The sequence below is a fragment of the Dromiciops gliroides genome, chromosome 3, assembly GCF_019393635.1.
Source record: "Dromiciops gliroides isolate mDroGli1 chromosome 3, mDroGli1.pri, whole genome shotgun sequence".
NCBI classification, from domain to species: Eukaryota; Metazoa; Chordata; class Mammalia; order Microbiotheria; family Microbiotheriidae; genus Dromiciops; species Dromiciops gliroides.
The window spans coordinates 334,116,514-334,135,414 of NC_057863.1; the positions used below are offsets into that span (position 1 = coordinate 334,116,514).

Below are 18,901 nucleotides of genomic sequence, written 5' to 3' on the forward strand. Positions count from 1 at the left end.
CTCACTAGAGCAACTTTTTACATTCCTACCAGGCTCCCAGTTTGTCTAATAAAAAGTAAAAAACTCCAAGACATTAGACAGGTTAGGAGATAGCAGTTCATCCCACTCACTGCTAAACAAACTAATATCTTCTCAAATTCTTTTATTTTTCTCTAAATGGTGCCTATATAAACATATATTCATGATTGTTTTGGTTCCTTTCCACAGCTACAGCTTTTGCAAGCCCAGCTCTCAAGGCATCCTTGAAGTCAGCGCTCTTACTCAATTCCTTTTGCCTTCAGTTCCAGTTTAACTCGTTTCAGATAGTTGGGATCCGGGTAGCCAAAGCTGCAAAGACATAAAGATTTTTAGCATCAGAAATTCCCTCTTTCAAATGATAGCTCTTCAGATATTTAAAAGCAGCTATCCTGTCCTTCCCCCCGAAGCCCTCTTTACTTCAGGTCAAGAATCCCTTTTTCTTTCAAATGATCCACATATGGAAACAACCTGAAGGTTTTTTGTTTTTTTTTTTTTTAGTGAGGCAATTGGGGTTAAGTGACTTGCCCATGGTCACACAGCTAGTAAGAGTTAAGTGTCTGAGGCCGGATTTGAACTCAGGTACTCCTGACTTCAGGGCCGGTGCTCTATCCACTGTGCCACCTAGCTGCCCCAACCTGAAGGTTTTTAATCAACTGCATCTCACCCCTTGGATGCTCTATAGCTTATCCATGCCTTTCCTAAAATGGGGTACAAAATATACCAGAAGCAGGCTGACAAGGTAACCATATAGCCACACTCTTATCTCTTGGACACTGTGGCTCTCTTACTATAGTCTAAGATTGTATTAGATTTCTTGGCTACATCACACTACTGATTGATATTGTGCTTACATATCTTTTTCTTTTCTTTTTTAAAGTTCAATATTTTATTTTTCCCCAGTTACATGTAAAAAAATTTAACTTTTTTTTTTACATTTTGAGTTCCAAATTCTCTCCCTCCCTTTCCTTCTCCCCTCATTGAGAAGGCAAGCAAGTTGGCATAGGTTATACATGTGTAAGTCATACAAAACACATTTCCATGTTAAGTCATTGAATATCTTTTTCTAGCCACACATCTCAACTCATACTTCTGAAGTTAATTTTTTGGAACCCAAATTAAGACTGCATTTATCCTTACTAAATTTCACCTAATATTTGTAATATTTGGCCCAGTCTTATAGGCCATTCATAAGATTTGGGATCATACTAAAAGGATTAAAAGCTGAAAGAGACTTTAGAAGTCATCTAGTCTATTCCTTTCCATTTACAAGAGAGGAAACTAAGGCCTTGGGAGCTAAAGCAACTTGCCCAAGAAAACCCAGGAAGGAACTGATAGAGGCAATATTTGAAACCAGATCTCCTGACTCAAAAGTTAGTGCCACTGTTCCATGATGCCATTGTCATCCCACATTAATTTTTTCTCTCTCAGCTTTGTAACCATGTCTTCTATTGGTTTATCCCATTCATTGGTAAAAATTTTAAAGAGTACAGAACCAAGGACACATGCCCATGACATGCCTCTAGTATACCTCCTTCCAAAGTAACACAGACCCATTTAATACTACTCTTTGGGTCTGGTCACAGTAGTCTTTCAGACTTTTCTCTGTATAAGATATGAAATCATTGTTTTATCATACTTATATCTGAAAGATCTCTCTGAGATTGTACTTTTGTCTCTGAAAGACATTACTGTTCCCAATCCTATTGTGAAAAATAAAGGTTTCTATTGCAGACCATCATCCTGACAAATTTCATGATTCTACCTTTGCTTTAGAAACCAGTGGAATTCAGAAGGAAATGTAATGGAATATTATTGCCCTGTAAGAAAACAGTAAATGTGAGGAATTCAGAGAAATATGGGAAAACTTGTATGAAGTGTTGTAGATTGAAATAAGCAAAATATAAAAGGAATATACACAATGACTACAACAATGGAAACAGAAAAAACCCAATAAAATAAAAGTGAACTTTCGGTGAAAATTTCTGTATAATTTGCTATGTAATTAATTACATTAACCAAGCAAAGGACAAAGAAGAGATGAGAAAATGTACCTGTTTCCATTTTGCTGGAGAGATTGGTGAGGAGGAGGATGGTGGGTGATTTGAGTATGAAATGTTTTGTATGCTGTCAGATCTGATCAATATTTAGGTTGGACTTGCTAAATTTTAATATTTTTTGAAATTTTTGTTTGCTTGGTAAGAGAGTAGATAGGGTAAATAAAAACAAAGAGAATCAATAAATCTTAAATCTTTTAAAAAAGGAAATATTCCTTACTTTTCTGGCCCACCGTGTATTTGAGTTTTATGATGTATATCATTCCAAGTGATCACATCATTGGTTCCTAATGTCCGAGACTGTCCTACTGTGAAAATCAGCTTTTGTTCAAAAGCTCTTTTGAGGAGATTCAAAATGTGCTGTCCTTCTTCATTATTTGGCAAGTATGCCAGTCGGCTTGTTCCTCCATAGTATTTTCCTGGGTTGGGATGATCTTCCTATATGGAGAAGTCAAGTAAACATCAAGAAGAAAAAAATGTGCAAATCTATAAACTACTGTACAAAGGTATAGGATTTGGGGGAGGGGGGAGATAGGAACCTGATGTTTTGTTTTGTTTTGTTTTAGTAATAAGTTTGTGGCTTCATTGATATATTAGCCAGATGGTGGTGGTGTGGGGTAGGGGTGGGAACTAATTCTACAAGAGAAGATCTGCATGGTACCTGCTTTGATTATATTCTTTAAAAGTTGTCCTGGCACTAAGAGGTAGTGACTTGCCCAAGGTCACACAGTTTGTGTCAGAACCAGGACTTGAACCAGGTCTTCCTTACTTGGAGATTGACTCTCCACCACTCATTTTTATTTAGGGTAGTATTTCATTGTGAAAGTCCTTTTGCTATGGCACAAATACCTATAAAATTCAATTCAGTTTGACATTTACCAAATGCCTACTATGTATAAAGCATAGTACAAGACAATGTATAAATAAGGATATATAAATATAAATAATCATATAAATAAGGAAACATTTTTTTTGTTCAAAGGAACCTAACTAATCAAATATTTTCTTCATGTATGCTCCATAGGTCATAGGTTACAAATGAAAGATTTTATTATGACTCATCAAGTTTAAAGGCTAATTTCCCGATAAATGAACAAATGAAACTGAAACTTCCTGGAGCCAACTCCGGTTTTCATCCCGAATTAATATTGCCCAGTCTCCCTCTGGGTAACCATAGTGGTTAGGGCCTTAGGATAAATAGCACTGCCCTTCTGGGCTTCATTATCCTTGTCAGTAAAATGGGAGAGAATCATATTTCCTCAGTCCAAAGTGATTTGTGAAGTGGGAAGAGAGAAAAGGTAAGAGACATCATGGTGTAATGGAACAGACATTTTAGTTGTGCAGTGATCTACCCCAAACTGAGAGTCTGGTTAATATTTCCTGCAAATCAGACCTCTTTCTCCAGGATGGAGACCCCCTCCATCTTCTCCCATCCCTATTTTCACAAACTCATTCTCTCCATTTCATTTAGCTCCAGTTAAATCTCACTCACTTAACCAAAGGGGTCATTTCAGTTCATAAGCAGGTTCTGGGGCAGAGTTTGGTAGTCAGGATATAGTGTTGGTTAGGAAGGAATTGTCTCCATCACCTGCTTTCAAAGTGAGAGGCCTTAAGTGAAATGGGAAAGAAATGTAAGCCATTCCAAAGACATTTATCCATTGGGCTATTGATTATTGCTTATCTTTCTTTTCAGAAGCTTCTCTTAAAGTGCCAGGAGGTGACCTTAACTAGTCAAGTAGACAGGATTCTTTTAAGAATCTACTATGGGGGCAGCAAGGTGGTGTGGTGGATAGAGCACCGACCCTGGAGTCAGGAGGACCTGAGTTCAAATCCGGCCTCAGACACTTGACACTTACTAGCTGTGTGACCCTGGGCAAGTCACTTAACCCTCATTGCCATGCAAAAAACAAAAACAAAAACGGAATAGCAAGGAGGTGAGTGTCATTGAATTGAAGAGTTTGTGGAGGAGAGTACTGAAAGATGATTCAAGGAGCAGCTAGGTGGCACAGTGGATAAAGTATTGGCCCTGGATTCAGGAAGACCTGAGTTCAAATTCAGCCTCAAACACTTGACACTTACTAGCTGTGTGACCCTGGGCAAGTCACTTAGCCCTCATTGCCCTACAGGGGAAAAAAAAGGAAAAAAAAAAGAAAGATGACTGAAAAGGTAGAAAAGGGACAGGCTGTAAATACAGAGGATTTTATATTTTATCTGAGAGGACATTGAGAACTACTGGCATTTATTGGGTAGGGAGATAACATGATCAGATCATCTTTTCAAGATCAATTTGGTAGCTGATAGAGGATTGACCAGAGTAAAGAGAGTTCAGGCAGGAGAATCAAACATTGGGCTATTGGAAAGGGAATTAACAACTTTTTTCCTTCATTGCCCATATTATACTTTGTATCTGTAAGGAGGGTACCTTGTATTATGTCTTTGTCTTGTTCTATTATTATACAAGGAAAGTACTAAATAAATGAATTTAGCACAACTCTTGACAAACAGTAAGTGCTTAATAAATACTTTTTCATTCATTCATTTGTGTTTGTTGAAATGAAATCTTATATATCTATTCTTCCCTTTTCAACATATCCTTATCTCCACACCTCCACCTCAAAGCCCACCTTCACTTCAACTTATAATAACCTAGAGAACATTAGAGTTGGACTTTTTCATATCATTCCTTTCCTTACAATCTTTTTTTTTGGGTAATTTAATCATTTATTAATAATGCCAGCATTTTAATAAAAGGATGGTCATTTGTTTGGCCATCTCTCTCTTAGACCAAAGACAACCATGGCAGTGGGCTCAAGGTTTATATGCCCATTGTTTTCCTTACAACATTAACCACTCACATAGAGACCTGAGCAACCTTCAAGAATGTGAGAAGAAGGGAGATGAGAACTAGAGAGAAGCAACTTCTATTCTTTTTTTTTTTTAATTTTTTTTTTTTTTAGTGAGGCAATTGGGGTTAAGTGACTTGCTCAGGGTCACACAGCTAGTAAGTGTTAAGTGTCTGAGGCCGGATTTGAACTCAGGTACTCCTGACTCCAGGGTCGGTTTTCTATCCACTTCGCCACCTAGCTGCCCCAGCAACTTCTATTCTTGATGCCATCAGCAGGGCCTGTCCCATAAACATTTTGTGCAAAGTTGTCTATTAATTTATAGCACAATGTGAAAGATAGATAAAAAGATACAAAAATCCCCAGGCAATTAACATACTGAAATCCAATGCAAAGCTTCAAAAAACATGAGGGGAAAATGGGCTGAAGAACTGTTCAAGACTTATGATATAAAGTTTCAAGGTGAAGGCTTCTGTATCTAAATACTGATTTCTGCTTGCCGTATCTTGCTTCTGTCCTTGTCCAAGGCTTCTTAACCTTTTTCCACTCACTACTCCTTTTCATTGGAGAAATTTTTATGTGACCCTGGGTATACAAGTATATAAAACAGGTATACATGACTTTTTTTTTTTTGGTGGGGCAATGAGGGTTAAATGACTTGCGCAGGGTCACAAAGCTAGTAAGTGTCAAGTGTCTTGAGGCCAGATTTGAACTCAGGTCTTCCTGAATCAATGGCAGGTGCTTTATCTACTGTGCCACCTAGCTGCCCCCATGACTTTTTTTTAATTTTTGTGGGGCAATGAGGGTTAAGTGACTTGCCCAAGGTCACACAACTACTGTAAAGTGTCTGGGGTTGGATTTGAACTCAGGTCCTCCTGAATCCAAGTCCAGTGCTTTATCCACTGCACCACCTAGCTGCTCCCCCCGCCCATGACTTTTTACTGTTGCCAAATTTTCCACAGTCATGGGGTCATGACCCTTAGTTTAAGACGCTTTCCCCTAGAATACAAAAATGACTGGTCAAATTTATCTATATTTATCTAGGGGTAGGAACTGGTTTCTGATTTCAATAGTACAAAGAACTACCAGGTGAGGAAATGCCCTCTCCTAATGCAGGCTGGCATACTCTCTGCAAATTATAATCTTAAAGAATTTCCTAGAAAATATCTGAATTATGTGCATTTCTGTATAATTTATCTGAAATCCAGAAGAACATCAGTACTTCTGTGATCAAACTACTCATTTTTGAGCTTACCTACAAAAATATTGTCAGCTTCTAATATCATATGTATCATTTTGCCTTATTCCTATAAAAATTAAAGGGCATTTGGAATAGTAAAAAAAAAAGTTGGGGCAGCTAGGTGGTGCAGTGGATAGAGTACTGGCCTTGAAGTCAGGAGGACCTAAGTTCAAATCCAGCCTCAGACACTTGACATTTACTAGCTGTGTGACCCTGGGCAAGTCACTTAACTCCAATTGCCTCACAAAAAAAAAAAAAAAGTTGCCTAGAGCACTAAGAAGTGATGTGACTTGCCTGCCTAGGGTCATAGAGTCAGCATGTATCAGAGTGAGGCTTGAACCTAGGTCCCCTTGGCTCTAAGGCTGGCTCTCTGTCCACATTGTCATAATGTTCCTCTTTATCTACAGCTAATTCATGTTTTAGATACTCAAAATTATGTGTGTCTCTGTGTATGTGTATACATGAATACATTTGTGAACCTCCTGACCATCTGGCTTGGCAGCTAGGTAGTACAATGGATAGAATGCTGAACCTAGAGTTAGGAGGATTTGGGCTCAAATCATGCCTCAGACACTCACTAGCTGGGCAATCCTGGGCAAATCATTTAACCTTTATTTATCTCATTTTCTTTGTCTGTAAATCGGGGATAAAAGTTGTACCTACTTCCCATGATTATTATGAGAATCAAATGAGATATTATTTGTAAAGTGCCTTGCAAACCTTAAAGTGCAATAGCAATGCTATCTATTATTTTTCAACTGGATAGATGAAATAACTCAAAAATTGATAATGGAGAGATCATGCCAAATTCATGCTTTATAAACATAGCAGGGTATTCTTTTGCCATGATAAATCTGCACAAAGTTTCTAACAATCAGCACAAACCCTTCCTTACCGTTTGTATGCCTCCAATCATGTCATAACGAATCTCAATAGTGTCACATAAACTATAACCTGGAAGTGAATAAAAGCGACGAATGACTGACATTGTTCCATCTGGCTGATTCCCTTTCACAATACCATAGGAAGTCTGGCATAAAGGGCACAGTGGCTTATGTTTCATGGCCTCTTTGATACAAGGGCCACAGAACTCATGCTTGCACTTTGGGAGGATTTCTTTGTGTTGAATGATTTCCATACAAATGGCACACTTCTCCTTCTCTTCCTCCTTCTCTTTTTCTAAGTCCCCATAAGTAGGCAATCCCTTGGAAGGAGGTAAAGCCATCTTGAAATCATCATAATTTTTGTCCAAAGGGGATTTGAGGCCTTCATTCAAATTCCCTTCAAGGGAGAGAGCTGGTCTTTGCTGAACAGGACTTTCAATATAAAAATATCTCTTAAAATATTTCAATGCTTCTGAAAGGTACTTGGGCAAACCAGTCAATATCGGTTTTTGTTCATTCCACTCCAAGTTTACATGGGGGTGTTTTGTTTCAAAGTCTTCAAAGATTGTCTTTTCAGACCAACCCTTTCTCTCTTCATTTAATGGCTTTAGGATAACAACCTCTTTGACAATCTGAGGTGAGATCATCTGAAAGACATCAATGAAATATTCATAAGCATGTGCAGAGAGATCTAGACCTTTGTCTTTTGGTTTAAATACAATGAGGGTTTTCCCAGTTAGGGGTTTGTTCACCAACTCCATTGTAGTGTCATATTTTTTCTCTATTTCTGTGATTTCTTGGAGTAGAAGACGCAGGTGAGTAGTATCTACTTCAATTCCATTTCTCATCATGTTTTCAGAAACCATTATTTTCACAGGTTGTTTGTGGGAGAAGTTTGTTTCAATTAACTGTTTAGCTTCTAAAATGTCCTTTGTGTTTCCCCGGAGAGTTAAGACCTTTCCTTCTGCTTTAATATAGAGGTTTTTAAACATGTTGGTCAGTGTTGTTTGGATTTCAAGTGCCAGCTTATCATCTGTGAAATGAACATCATTAGAAGTCACATTCTGTATTTCCCTCTGAAACACAGTGGTAAAAGCTTCTTTAGCTGCTTTTCTGTCTGCAGGCTTATTTGTCCTGAAATCTAAACAAACATTGCCCGTAGGATATGTAAAAGTCTTTTTGATGTCTACTTTGTGTTCTTTTTCTATTCTTTCCAGAGTTTCAGCAAAGAAATATTTAAAATAGTCATACAAATGTGAAGGAACTGAGATAAGATCTGACTCTTCTGTTCTGTCTTTTGAGTTTGAGTGAAGAAAAGGACTGTCCAAGTCATTAGGCATCGTTTCCTTGATTTCTCTTGCTGAGGCTGAGTGGGGGATATCTTCTTTCTGGTCATTTCCCAGGATCCATTCACTTAAGAATTGATAAATTTTTTCAATATCTTGGTAGTCACCAATCACTTTATCAGCTCCATCATGGCCTTCCTCTATATTGAGGTTTGGACAGAGGTTGATAATTTTCTCCCTTTGCTCTTTAGCCAGGCTGAAGTTCAGGTGGGCTTCCACACGAAGAAATACCTGAAATTTACAAAGACCAAATAAAATCACAAGGCTAATAAGTGGTTCTGCTCTTTTTAAGATGTCTAGACATAATAGAATTAGAGCCCTAACAACTCCTATGATTTATTCCTCCCACCATCAGGACTGACAAGAAACTGACTTGACTTTGTGCTTCATTTTTCATTCTGTTTACATTTCTTAATAATGCTCAGTAGATAAGGCATGGGCATGGTGGGGAAGAAGGAGGGAATGAGGCTGAGAGAACATTGGTCCAAGAATCAAGAGACTAAGCCCTAGGCTAGGTTCTGCTACCAACCAGCTATGAACCTTAGACCAATCACTTCAACTCTCTAAACCTTGGTTCCTTCTCCCCCAAAAAATGATGATAATGATCTTGATGATAATCTTATTTATCTAGTCTGAGAAATAGAACTCCAATAACTTCTGGAACTCATCGTTGATGATGTGTCAAAGGCTCATTTATTGTTATTCTCAAGAGAACAGGCCACTCCCTAGTGGAGTGGACAACAAAATGGAGGCTCACAGGCTTTTTTATCTTTTAACGCGACTGGCCCCTCCCCCTTCTTCCCCAATTACTCAAGGATTACAATCCATGCACCAAAAACTAGTGCCCCAAACTAGCCAATAGGAATGTAGTATTCCTTAGCCAATGGGGGAGGCGATACAGGGACAACTCTTCAACTACACCCCCACATAGACACAGCTTGGGAGCAGATCCAATTGTGGCCAGCCTAGGGTTTCCCTGAATCATGTGATTTTGTTTGCTGGGGGTGGGGTGGGGGTGAGGGGTGTGGGGAAGGAGGAGAGGCAGACCTTTTAAACAGATTGAGAGGAGCCTAACCCCCATTTCCTCACATCTAGCATTTTAATGTTTGCAAAACACTTCACATTTTATCTCATTTGATACAGAAACCCCATGAAGTAGATGCTATTTTTATCCCCATTTTATATTTGCAGAAACTGAGGCACAGTGAATAAAATACTGGAATTGGAAAAATCACTCAACCTCCCTCAGGCTCAGTTTTCTCACTTGTCAAAAAAGGGAGTAATAATAACACCTACCTCCCCATTTTGTTATGAAAATGAAATGAGGTAAGAAGTAAAGTGTTTTGCAAACCTCAAACTGCTATATAAATGCTGTCAGTAAGTATCTGAGTCAAGCTTTGATTCTTGAAGTTAACTATTAACTATTGAACTGACACCAAGTTCAAAATTCTAAGGTTTGGAATACAGTGCACCTTGTATGCCAGATTTCCTATGGTACCATGAAAAGGAATCAGCCAGATGGAACAATGACAGTCTCTTACTGGACTTCTTCACTTCCAGGTTAGAGGTCATGTGGCGCTATTGAGATTCATTATGACACCAGTGCCCAAATAAAAGACTATTTTATTCTAATTGAATTTTGTGCTAGAAGGTGTAATTCTTTAAAGAGGAATACCTAAGAACCCTCCACCACCACCACCACCACCACCTATTTTTCCCATGACAATAAGATAATAAGATCATAAATTTAGATGTGAAAAGAATCTTGAAGGTTATCTAGTCTAACTCCATCATTTTGTAGATAAGAAACTGAGGACCAGATAAGTTATGTTGGGGAAGGGGTCTTGCAATCTGGGTGGGGGTGGGGGCTAGCTCACCCAAAGAATTGGAGGCTCATCACGAATCTTGTAAAATAGAAAAGAGATTGATTAGGAGAGAGGAAGATACAGCCTATGGTGGGGGGATGAGGGAAGAACAGATTACCATGGTGACTGTCCCATTGGAGGAAGAGAAGACCTGGGCTTTTGTATCTTTCCAAAACAAAGGGGAGGGGAGGGCATTACAAAACACTGGGAGGGAAATGAAAACCAAAGGGAGGGGACTTTGAACTAATGGGGCATCAGTAAGATGTGCAGCACCTTTCCATAGCTTGCATTATCATCTTACAGACTTTGGTATTGTTTATCAGAGTACCAGGGTAGTGCTCAGCAATACCCATTCCTGAGGTGGGAAATTGAGCTGCTTTTCCCTTGGGAAAGTTTTAAGTGTTCCTTGGGGGTTGGGATCTTTAAGTTTCTTGGGATCCCACTGCATTCCCACAACAGTTACAGTCCCAGAGGTAGTAAATGCTAGGGGTAGGATTTGAACACAGGCCCTTTGACCATGTCCTTTCAGTAACTACAACTTTTTTTTTAATTAAAAATAAACTTATTGATAATTTTTAAAATTTTAATAATTTTTCTTTTTTTTGCAGGGCAGTGGGGGTTAAGTGACTTGCCCAAGGTCACACAGCTAGTAAGTGTCAAGTGTCTGAGGCCGGATTTGAACTCAGGAACTCCTGAATCCAGGGCCGGTGCTTTATCCACTGCGCCACCTAGCCGCCCCCAAAATTTTAATAATTTTGATAATTTTAAATTAAAAATAAACTTATTGATCATTTTTTTACATAACCTTTACTTCCCAAAATCTCCCTTCTTCCTTCTGCCCTTTTTAGACAGTAATCCCTTATAACAAAGAAGGGAGAAAGATAGTTCAGCAAAACTGACAAATGCATCCAAAAACTGACATTGTTATTATTTCACTCTTGTTATCTCCCACTTCAGAGAACCTACAACCTAAAGTTTGTATGCTTAAGAAGTTGAGGAAGTGTGAATAAAGCACCGGCCCTGGAGTCAGGAGGACCTGAGTTCAAATCCAGCCTCGGACACTTGACACTTACTAGCTGTGTGACCCTGGGCAAGTCACTTAACCCCCACTGCCCTGCAAAAAAAAAAAAAAAGAAAGAAAGAAAAGAAAAGGAAGTTGAGGAAGAGGGGAGAGGACAAAAGACAGGAGAAAGGAAAAAGGAGAGAAATTTGTGCAAATTATGTAAGTTAATACAAACTTCTTAAAATACGAATGTCATTGCAAAGGAGGGAGGTCATTTCGAGGTGCAGTGAATGGGAAAGGACTCTCTGATCCCCCACCTCCCTTCCCCCTCACCTTTTGTATAGAGGAATTAGAGGCCCCTCTTTCTTCTGGATGCTCCTTCTCATCTAGAAATTCTTTTGGGAGTGACTGAGTCTGGGAGGAAAGCTGGTTTATCCCCAAAGTGTTCTTCTCTTCTGAATTTTCATTTGTTTCTAGGAAGACGTTCACACTTGATGTATCACTGATCTCCACAGTGTGATCTCTCTTTGCTATCACTCTTTCCTTGGCTTAGAGAAACATAAAAAAGAAAGACAAATGATTAAGCTTCAGAATAAGTTTCCTGAGGGGCAGCTAGGTGGCACAGTGGATAAAGCACCAGCCCTGGATTCAGGAGGACCTGAGTTCAAATTCAGCCTCAGACACTTGACACTTACTAGCTGTGTGACCTTGGGCAAGTCACTTAACCCTCATTGCCCCACCCCCCAAAAGAATAAGTTTCCTTCAAAATTTAATGAGAATTTACTAGAAAACTACAAACTCCCTCAAACAGGGAATTGGGACTTTTAGAGCTGGTAGGAACCTGTGCTCTGCTCCACCTTTCCCAAACCCATCTTGGTCTTACAGCCTGTCTGAATCTTGAAATGAAGTTAGGCAGTGACAAGGGAGATGTAGGATTCTACAGACAAGCTCTAGAAGTAATCGATTATTTAATTTGTCCTGTAAAAGGAAATAATTAAAAGAGCAACGCAGATTATGGAATATTTCCTTGGAAGAGATAAGGAAATAGAATTCAAGACTGCAGATATGAAAAAGAAATAGAGGGTTTTATTTTCAGGACTGGTCAAAAGAGGCCCTGCAGAGGGCATATTTGGGGTTAATACTCCTTGATTATATCTGGATCTTCCATGGAAGAGGTATGAGAAACTAGAGGAGGAACAGAGGTGAAACCTTGTGTGCCCTCCATAATATTATAGATTTAAAACTGCAAGAGACATTAGAGATCATCTCATCTAAGCCACTCCTTTTACAAAGGAGGAAACTGAGGTCTAGAGAAGTGACTTTCCCAAGGGGTGCAGGAAGTGGCAGAGCCAGTAGATACTAAAGCCAACGCTATTTCAATGTATCATGTTGCTTCTCACTGAAAACTTTTCTGAATTCTTTTTGGTACAAATGAAAACTAGGATGTGATTTGAATAACACAGCCAACATAGGTTTAGTTGATTAAATTAATTCTGATTGGGGGGGGGGGACAGGGTTTAGTAAAAAATATCTTACTTTGTTTACCATCAGGTCAGTATTTCATAATATTTAACAAAATTGTTTGACTGCTAATAATACACAGTTTTGCTGAAAGTAGAAATCCATCATCCATTTCTTTTCTTTCTTTCTTTCTTTCTTTCTTTCTTTCTTTCTTTCTTTCTTTCTTTCTTTTTTGGTGAGGCATTGGGGTTAAGTGACTTGCCTAGAGTCACACAGCTAGTAAGTGTTAAGTGTCTGAGGCCAGATTTGAACTCAGGTCCTCTTGAATCCAGGGCCGGTGCTCTTATCAACTACACCACCTAGCTGCTCCTATCATCCATTTCTTTCTTTTCTTTCTTTCTTTCTTTCTTTCTTTTTTTTTGGTGAGGCAATTGGGGTTAAGTGACTTGCCCAGGGTGACAAAGCTAGTAAGTGTTAAGTGTCTGAGGCCGGATTTGAACTCAGGTCCTCCTGAATCCAGAGCCAGTGCTCTATCCACTGCACCACCTAGCTCCCCTCCCCCCCCCCCCTCATCCATTTCTAAGGACTACCAATACCTCCCTGGAGCAGCTTTTAGTTTGGGATTTTTGTTTGTTTATTATCAATAGGCAAGATTGTTTCAGACGTACACAAATATTTGATGTAAACTCTGAGGATACTTATCCAAACTCCCTCCATCACAAATGAGTCTCAGGTCCCAGAGGAAGGCTGCATCTTTCCCTTTCACATTCTAGGGGTACCGCTGAGCAGGATTTGGGAGTAAATCTCTAATACCACCAGTCCATGAACTCCACAGTGTGTTTTCCCATAAGATGATCAGTTGAGAATCATTATAGTCAGTCAGACTGAAGAGGTATTTACTACATTGGCACAGTAAGAATATGTGGTACAAAGTTTCCTTCCCGTAGTCCCAGAAGGATGTGACACACTCTCTCACAATTACATACTGAGTCTAAGGGAAATGGGTACAAGCTTAGAGAATACCATGGGAGGTAAGGTGATAAGACATAGCCCTTGGCTGCTGGATGTCCTTGAGCACCATGAGATACTCCAGCAGCAGTCCGCCCTGCCCCGCTCAGGTACAATGTGGTCTCCTTACTGGGGTTCCTTGTAAAGCCAGGAATCTACATCCAATTTGTCTTTAGTTCCCAATGCAGACTAATTCAGCGATAGATGCCTCTAAGACACCAGTGGGAAGAGGGAAAGATCAAGATTCTTCTATCTCTTCAAAGGTCTTCCACTAGCCAAGGGGAAGAGAGGATGAATGGAAGATGACCTAGGCCAAGGCCAAAGCCAAGGCTTCTCTTTTCCCCCAGGTATTTCTTCCTCTGGATTATCTTTCTCCTGGTTCAACAGTCACTGTTGTTCAGTCCTATCTGAATCTCAGTAACCCCATTTGAGAAGTTTGTGGCAAAGATACCATTAAAGATTGCCATTTCCTTCAGTTCATTTTACAGATGAGGAAACTGAGGCAAACAGGGTTAAAGGACTTGCCCAGAGTCATACAGCTACTAAGTGTTTGAGCCCATCTTTGAATTCCTTAAGATGTCTTCCTGATTCTAAGCCTAGTGCTCTGTCCACTGTGCCAATGAACAGTCCCTTCAAGACTAACTAGCACCTCTTAATTCCAGTCAACTCTTTTTTATGTGCTTTTATAGAGGACCCAGAGGACATAGGTCCAGCATTATTTCACTTCATCCAATGGATTTCAAAGACTTTTTCTAAAAAAAAGTATTTATTTTGTAATTAAACACCAAACCCAGCTCATTTCCCTATACACAGAACAAAAAAGAAAAAGAGGATTGTATGTGAAACTGTGAGCCTACATTTCATATTATTTATTTGTAAGTATTTATTGAATCTCACTCATTACTTTCAAAATTTTCCTATTTATCTTTTATAATAAACATTTTTATTTAAAGTTTTAAATTCCAAATTCTATCCCTCCTCCTTTCCTTCTACTCTGGATCCCTGAGGCAGTAAGCAATCAGATATGTTACACCTGTGCAATTATGTAAAACATTACCATATTTAGTCATTTTATACAAGAAAAAACAAAAGAAAATGAAAGTGAAAATAGCATGTTTGTTTGTGTTCAATCAATATTAGTTCTTTTTTTTGGAATTGGATAGTATGCTTCTTCATTAGTTCTTTGGGATTATCTTGGATCATTGTATTGCTGAGAATAGTTAAGTCATTCAGAAAAATGCAAATTAAAACAACTCTGAGCTACCACCTCACACCTATCAGAGTGGCAAATATAACAAAAAGGAAAATATTGGATATTGGAGGGGATGTGAGAAAACTGGGATGTTAATTCACTGTTGGTGGAATTGTGAACTGATCCAACCATTCTGGAGAGCAATTTGAACTATGCCCACAGGGCTTTAAAACTGTGCATACCCTTTGATCCAGCAATATCACTCCTAGGTTTATATTCCAAAGACATCCCCCAAAAGGAAGAAAGACCTATTTGTACAAAAATATTTCTAGCAGCTCTTTTTGTGGTGGCTAAGAATTGGAAATCAAAGGAATGAAAGCTCATCAATTGGGGAATGGCTAAACAAGCTGTGGCATATGATTGTAATGGAATATTATTGCTACCTTCTAAACTTCTATTCATTTCTGTGCATTTAAAAATTGTTACAATGCAGGTTTTCTTTTTAAATTGATTGTTAACCCCACACCCACAAAAAAAAAGGAGAAAAAATTCTTGAAATAAGCCTTTTCAAGCAAAATTAATCCACTGAGTGGCCATATTAAAAAATGTATATCTCTGCACTTTGAGAATATCTCCTCTCTGTCAGAAGGTAAATAACATTTTCACCATATGTCCTTTGGGGACATATAACTCATATAAATGAGTTCTTTAGTCTTTTGAAGTTGTTTTTCTTTATAATGTAGCTAAGCAGGGGAGGGGGAGCAGCAAGATTGGGAAGTGGATAAAGCACTGGCCTTGGATTCAGGAGGACCAGAGTTCAAATCCAGCCTCAGACACTTGACACTTACTAGCTGTGTGACCCTGGGCAAGTCACTTAACCCTAATTTCCCCGCCCCCCAAAAAATATATATATAGTAGCTATCCTTGTATAATGTGTTCTGATTCTACTTAGTTCCTTCACTAGTTCATTATAAAATTCTCTGAAATCATCTTTCATAATTTTTCATCATATAATTAATATTCCATTTTATTTATAAAGCACAATTTGATTAGTCATTCTTCAATTGATGGGAATTCCCTTAGATTCTAGTACTTTTTTTTTTTACCTTTTAGTTCCCTCACATTCATAATCAGAAAGTTTGTTGAGTTTGATGTATATCAACATCAAATTCTTTGTATATGTATGTGTGTATGTATGTGCATGTGTTCAACCCTTTTATTTGTTTCAGATAAAAGTGAAATTGATCTGATGCCCATGCTACCTACCCCTTCCTCTATATTCCTATATTCTTGTCACCCCAATTTTAGGGAAAAATAAGTTCCATTCCCTTCTTCTTCCTATCTACATTAGTCTATTCTTTTTACTTTTCCTTCTTTCCTCTATTAGAATATTCAAAACAGAACCAATATACCTTTGGATCCTCTATTTTTCTTATTTATCTCCCTCGGTGTTCTTGGAAGGCATTAAGGTTCTGAAAGGACATTTATTTTTCCCCATGTAAGAATGGTAGCACTACATCATCATATAGTTCCTTCCACTTGTTCAAATAAATTTACCTAAGTTTCTCTGAACTCTTGTGCTTGTATTTATTTCAAAATTCCTACCCAGCTCTGGTCTTTTCATCAGAAATACTTGAAAGAGGGGCAGCTAGGTGGTGCAGTGGATAAGGCACCAGCCTTGGATTCAGGAGGACCTGAGTTCAAACCCAGCCTCAGACACTTACTAGCTGTGTGACCCTGGGCAAGTCACTTAACCCCCATTGCCCTGAAAAAAGAAAAGAAAAAAAAAAGAAATACTTGAAAGACCTCTTTTCAATTAAAGATCCATTTTTATCCTGTGTAGAATTATGTTTGGTTTTGGGCAGTGAATTATTTTTTATTTCAAGCCTATCTCTTTTGTCTTTTGAAATATTTCAGTTCAGGAGTTCTCATTTATGTTAGAATCTTCCAGATCTTTTGTGATCCTGACTGTGGCCCCCTGGTACTTGATCTGCTGCTTTATGGATACTTACAGTAATGGGGAGTTCTGGATCTGGGCTCTAACATTCCTCTTTTTGTTTTGGGGTTCTTTTCAGGAACTTAGAGATGGGTTCTTTCTATCTTTACTTTCCCCTCTTATTCTAATAGATCTGGGTAGTTCTCATTTATGATACCTTGAAATTAGTGTCCAGGGTTTTCTTTTCCACTCTACCACCTAGTTAACTACTTCTCTGAACATCAGTTTCCTCATCTTTAAAATAAAGAGGATGGGCTAAATGTCCCTTTCCAGTCTCTAAAGCCTTTGATGCCCTTCTAATAACTAACAGTTGCCAAACACTGCTCCAGCGGCACAGTGTGGACTCTGGCAAGAAGGGAGGAAATGGGGCAGCTAGGTGGTGCAGTGGATAGAGCACCGGCCTGGAGTCAGGAGGACCTGAGTTCAAATCTGACCTCAGACACTTAACACTTACTATCTGTGTGACCCTGGGCAAGTCACTTAACCCCAATTGCCTCACCCCCCCCCAAAAAAGGGGGGGGGGAATGAGATGGGAAAGACTTAAAAGTGGGAGGAGACGAATCAGGCAGTTCCTGCCTTCCTTAGGTGACACAATGGATAGAGATTTAGGCCTGGGGTCAGGAAGACCTGAGTTCAAATTTGCCCTCAGACAATTACTAGCTGTGTGATTCTGAGCAAGTCACTTAATCACTGCCTCAATTTCCTTTTTAACTACAAAATGGGGATAATAATAGCACCTACCTCATAGGGTTGTTGTGAGGACTAAAAGAACTAATAAGTTTAGCACGGTGCCTGGCACATAGTAGGCTTTATAGAAATGTAAGCTATTATTATTATTAATCCAAGCCGTGTTTCCCAGTGCCCCTTCTCCCGGCTCAGGTTGGGTGCACTTTGGTGCCCTCTCCCAGTTCACCCCGCTTCCCGCCGCCTTTCCTCCCAGGCCGGTCTCTGTCCAGCGCCTCCCGCAGCCTCTCCCTTCTCACCTTCTTTTTCCAAAAACTCTACCCAGAAAGTGCCTTCGGTGGGGCCGGCTTTGACCATGCACTCGCCTCCCCCGGACTTCCGCGGGCTCTGGAAGTACTTTTGCAGCTTCTTCTCCAGTCCAGCACAGAGCTTGGACACCCGGACCAGGACCGGATAGGTCGGGCCTTGGGCAGCACGGTCAGTGGCCATCGGGGCAGGGTCGGGACTCTTGAGCTGAAGAGCCGGGGCTGCGACGTATGTTCAGGGCTCTGGAAGGGATAACTGGCAAGCAGAGAGAAGTGAGGGGAAATGGCGCTGTCAGTTCCCAGCCCCCACCTCTCTGCCGAGGTTGCCTTCGAACTTTCAGTTTCGCTTCCTCGAAATGCCCTCCCTATTCCTAGTTTCAGGGAGTGGGGCCGGATTGGGGTGAAGGGAGAAAAGAAGATTTCGGCTTGGACCATCTGCAGTCCCTAGCTCTGCTTGAGAATTTATATCAATTCCCGTTATGTCTGGAGGGCAGAGGGGGCCGGGGGGGGGGGGGGGAGGAAGGGCGAGTCAGATGTAGGGCTGTAACTTTTCCAGAAAACTTGAAGGGAGTTAAAGCACCAATTTGTTTTTTTCTCCCTTCTAAAAAGACATCCGGGTGTCTTCTGTGCACGCTTAAATATTCTGAATTCCTTATCAACTAGAAAATAGCCTTCGAATGAATTTTATAGGATCTTGCTTACATTTAAAAATTGGAAGCGAACTTGGAGGTCATCTACCCTAAGAGTTCTTAACCTGGTGTCCAGAGACTGCGGGTCCATGGCTCAAATTCCCAGGAGCCCAAGAATTTGGGTTTTGAGGGGGGGGGGTGAATTTTTTTTGGTAACTATTTAAACACAATTGGCTTCCTTTGTATTCCTTGGTATTCTATTTAATGTATGTAAATCTGAGAAGAGGTCCATAGGTTTTAATAGTCTGCCAAAGAGTTCCATGAAAGAAAAAAATGTTAAGAAACCCCGATCTAATCCAACACCCTAATTTAC

The 18,901-nt window shown here is 39.6% G+C and overlaps 1 protein-coding gene across 1 annotated transcript; it reads right to left on the bottom strand.

Moving 5' to 3' along the window:
- Positions 1–122: 122 nt before the first annotated feature.
- On the bottom strand, positions 123–18,373 carry DTX3L (deltex E3 ubiquitin ligase 3L). Its single transcript, XM_043994686.1, has 5 exons — positions 17,894–18,373; positions 11,587–11,801; positions 7,051–8,616; positions 2,293–2,510; positions 123–327 (listed from the first exon to the last, which is right to left on the bottom strand). The coding sequence occupies exons 1-5, from the start codon at positions 18,081–18,083 to the stop codon at positions 258–260; spliced, it is 2,259 nt and encodes a 752-aa protein (XP_043850621.1). The 5' UTR covers positions 18,084–18,373; the 3' UTR covers positions 123–257.
- Between the last annotated feature and the right edge of the window lie 528 nt (positions 18,374–18,901).